The sequence below is a fragment of the Gavialis gangeticus genome, unplaced genomic scaffold (assembly GCF_001723915.1).
Source record: "Gavialis gangeticus isolate Ggan-Ray unplaced genomic scaffold, GavGan_comp1, whole genome shotgun sequence".
Taxonomy (NCBI): Eukaryota; Metazoa; Chordata; order Crocodylia; family Gavialidae; genus Gavialis; species Gavialis gangeticus.
This window is the reverse complement of record NW_017729009.1, coordinates 5,770,501-5,774,599: the sequence shown is the minus strand read 5'-3', so window position 1 is coordinate 5,774,599 and position 4,099 is coordinate 5,770,501. Positions and strand designations below refer to the sequence as shown.

The window sequence follows — 4,099 nt, the reverse complement described above, 5'->3', positions numbered from 1 at the left end:
TGCAGCCTAGCCAGTCCTACAAGGGTTTCTGAGCCTGTGCTCTAGTAAGATGCAGCACGTACATGCAACAGGTCTGGCAATTCCTAAGTGATGGTAACTGTAGAGAGCATGACAAACACTTAGGTCTACTCCCAATCCCCACTGTCAGAACCCCGGCACATGAGCTCATGAGAGACGCAATAGGGATTTAACTGGAAACTTTAATGAAATCACTTGTCTGTGTCTCCTGCTATTATAGCTTTGAATGAGAGTGTCTCCTGCCAGATCCTGCAACAAATGTTTAACCTGTCTGTATGACCTTGCTGGAAAGTGGGACAAAAATCCTAGCAGCCCCGGGCAACATTCCCTCTAACATCCAATGGCCCCATGTGGAGTGACTACACAATGCAGCATTGTAAGAAGTGGCATTTAGGAAGTGACCGTTCTGAGCCTTTACCCTTCGAATGTCCTGCGGAGACTGGTGAGTTCTTGCTCCGCTCTGTCAGCCCAGTGCATTAAGTAAGGAGTATAAAGACCCTAGTTAGGACTGGCGAGGGATATGTGTCACTTTACTGGACATAAAGGATAGACAAGCAGCCTCTTTGCAGGCCAGAGAGGGAAAGAACAAAGACAGAACAGGTTACATTAATCTCAAGATACTCCAAATCTTCCTTTACTGCAGCACCTCCCCCCACAACTGGTTGGTTTTCTTCCTGCACCCACATGCCATGGATTTTGCACTCCCACCCAATACCAGTCTCATTATTTCCACAAAAAATGCATTTATTTACACCCCAGACACAGTATACAAAATGAACCAGTGGAAATGTGTGGGTTCAGAGACACTGCTGGAGTTTCTATCAAACTGTAGACTTTGACCCCTGGATCTGATATCGACTTCACATATTCCAAAGGCCTGTTGTCTAGAGTCTCACCTAGCAGGTGCAATTGGCATGCACAACTTGTGCATCCACATTTTTGGGGGGTTCCACAAATGAATTGTACAGGGCACACCAGAGAAACATGAGTCTCTGGGAATAACTTTTACCCCCAGATTTGAGGAGTTGGAGGAGCTGATAGACAGACCTGGAGACACAAATCAGCTGATGAAAAGGTAGCACATTCTGAAGGGGGACTGCTTACTTGAAACTGTGGTCCTGAAAACCTCACCTCTACTACAGCTCGTCGAATTCATGTTCCCTATTTCATAGCCAGACCTGGCCCCATATGGCTATATTCCTGGTGGCACCCAGCAGGAGTTCAAAGACAATGAATTCCCTTTCCTTGTAACCCTTTCTGAAAGACCTTCCCATTACCTACCTTTTCCCAGATTTTTGCTAATGAGCAGGTGTTCTCTGTGGGTATCCTAGCTGCATTCCCACTATCTACATGTTATCCCACAGTTAACTTTGAGGGCAGGGAGACTATTATCCCATCACCCTCCCTCACTTCCTGTTGCATGAGCACCCAGATCATTTCAAGACTGTCTTGTATTCACACATCCATACAGCTAACGCCTACACTGTACACTTGATATAAAAACTTCATAGCAGAGGCATCCCTGTCTTAAACCTGCCTGTGCTATATTCTGTCTGCAAAATTGGAGAAAAGGCATGATAGCACAGTTGTTGAGAGCAAACAAAGGGCTGGTTTGGGTGGAGATGGAGGGAGGGGGGCAGTCAGCGCTGAAGAAATTGTTCCTTGGTGGGGATTTGGCCTTGACATCAAAATCCTTAACAGCATATTACTTCAGCCCCCAAAGTGGACAGATGTTGAGGTGCAGCTCAAAGGAAGTCAGAAATCTTTCCTTGGAAAATATTTGGCTGGGAACCTAACGAAAATATTGTGAAAGAAAAGGAAATAAAAGCCCACTAGAGAAGATTTATTGCTACCTAAAGAATTTCCGTATCCCTCAGTCTTAGGAGGTCTCTGCCTCAGTAGAGAGAAGAAGAAAAACAGCCTGTATCTGAGAAGGGATTTTCATTTGTCCACTTTGAAGATTGTGGAGGGAACCAACTTGATGTATCTTGGGAATGCTTCAGTCCCTCCTGCCAACATCAGAAATCATTTAGAGGCTTCTATAGCCTGTGTCCTGGCCCAGGCCTGTAGGGGAGCTAGAGAGAGAGTTGGCTGAATTATTGCTAATTAATTAATTAAACCACAGTGCTCACCTTAATTGCCTTCTTTAAGAAGGACGTGGACCAGGAGTCCCAGCATAAAGGTCACAGGGAGAAGGGCCCATAGGAGCAAGGTCTTTGTCCTTATTCTACAACAGACTCTCACGGTTGTTACAACTCGTGTGTCCCTCCAGCCTTCCAGTAATATAGCACACAGGGCACTTAAAGCTAACTGGCTAAGATGTTGCCAGCTCCCTCACACCAACTCATTTTGCATAGAAATTTACAACTTTCCAGGTTTTCCCACCAGGCTCTGTGAAGGCCTGAGAACGAGGAGTCTGAAATGGGGTGCAATGCCCAAGTGTCCCTACCTGTTAGGACTGGTCCATGTTGACTACCTGGGATAGAATCACACCCAGTTAGACACGGGGAGCACTGCTGACACTGGTATGGCTGGGTAACATTTCTCAGTGATGCCCATCCTGTATATAAAACTTTTAACCCATCAGCACTCCCGAGGCTAAGAGAAACAAAGTCTGAAACATATATGAAGCCAGCTGTAGTACTAGGTTGTTGTTTTCCAGACAGCAATGATTTACCCAATCGTGGGGTGCTCTCTAGTGGTAAAAAGTCAATAATGCACTTTCTTTTCCAAGAGGCAGTGCTGTGCATCCCTTTTGCACAGACAGACGCTGGCCAGAATGGGGGTGCTGGGTCATGCCTAGTAAAGCTGTCCTGGAGTAGACGAGATAAACAGCAGTGCGGTACAGAGTCATAGGTGGATCTAGGATTTTGAAAAGGGGGTGCAGATGGTGTGGTGCATCGTCATGTAATATAACTCAATACATATTTTTCCCCAATTAAAAGGAAACTAGAAGTTTTACTAATATGCCTGGGGGCTAGGGCTAGATTATTCAGTTTAAGATTTAAGCAAAAACAAATATAACTTTACTGGAACGTGCAAGGCCTTATTGTGTTGGGTGCTGTACATACATTTAATATTAGTCCCTTTCCCTGAGAACTTACAATCTAAGTGTAAGATGAGAGACAATGGATGAGTACAGCAGATGGTAGGAATGGGAATAGCACCAGACACCAGAAAAGCAGTCAGTGCACACCAGCTGTTAAACCTTGTCACGTGGTTGGTACGTGTCACTGTGGAAATAGACCTGGATGGAGCATAATGTGGTCAAGCACTGAGTTCTTCCTGTGTGCATGGCATGGTGTAGAAGATGCGTACTAGTGCCTGCTGAAGAAGCAGGCAACCAAGACTGGCATTGTTGGTGAAGTGGAGGAGGTGGTTGGTATTTTCATAGTGCATGAGAGAGTAAAGGAAGACTACCATGAAGCATCTTAATCACTTTAACCTCAAAATGCCCAGGAAAGACAAGGAAGAATTATCCCTATTCTATAGGTGTGGAAACTGAGGTACAGATGGAATGATTGACTTGCCCAGGTTTGTATGGGAAATTGCAGCCATGATTTCAACCCAGATCTGAATCTCAGGCCAGTTCCTCTACTGCTGGGACTTCCTTCTTGCCTACACTCTGCAAAGACATTGCATGTAAAAGACAAGACATTCCAGGTGTAACTGGCAGTGTAATGTCTTCACTGTATCAAAAAATATTTAAAAAACAGTAAAACCTAAGGGGCATGGCTGTGCATGCACCATGAGAAATGGGAACCATGCTACAGACATGAAAAGGAGGTTGAGCAAGTGCCTGACATGATATTTTATGCTTTTCTGAGACATAGGACAAATACCTCTTCCATTTTATCTGCACTGTAAAATCACTACAGTAGTTATTATAAGGACATCATAAAAGACTTTGCTGTGGAGAGGGAATAGTGGCCTTGCCACTTAGAGTCACTACAAGCCCCTTAGTTAAATCCTTCATGACAATCCTCTCCTGTCACTGTGCCTGGGGGAGACTAGCTAGACTGATGCCAAGGGTGTGGATATTATATTTTCATAGTTTCTAGGGTCGGAAGGGACCTGAGCA

The 4,099-nt window shown here is 44.9% G+C and overlaps 1 protein-coding gene across 1 annotated transcript in view; it reads left to right on the top strand.

The window, feature by feature from the left end:
* The first annotated feature begins 306 nt into the window (after positions 1-306).
* TP53RK (TP53 regulating kinase) overlaps positions 307-4,099 on the top strand; it is a 56,066-nt gene continuing 52,273 nt past the window's right edge. The window contains exon 1 of the mRNA XM_019509855.1: positions 307-460. Within this exon, the coding sequence (XP_019365400.1) occupies positions 367-460 (94 nt within the window). The 5' untranslated portion in view covers positions 307-366. The remainder of the gene's footprint in view (positions 461-4,099) is intronic.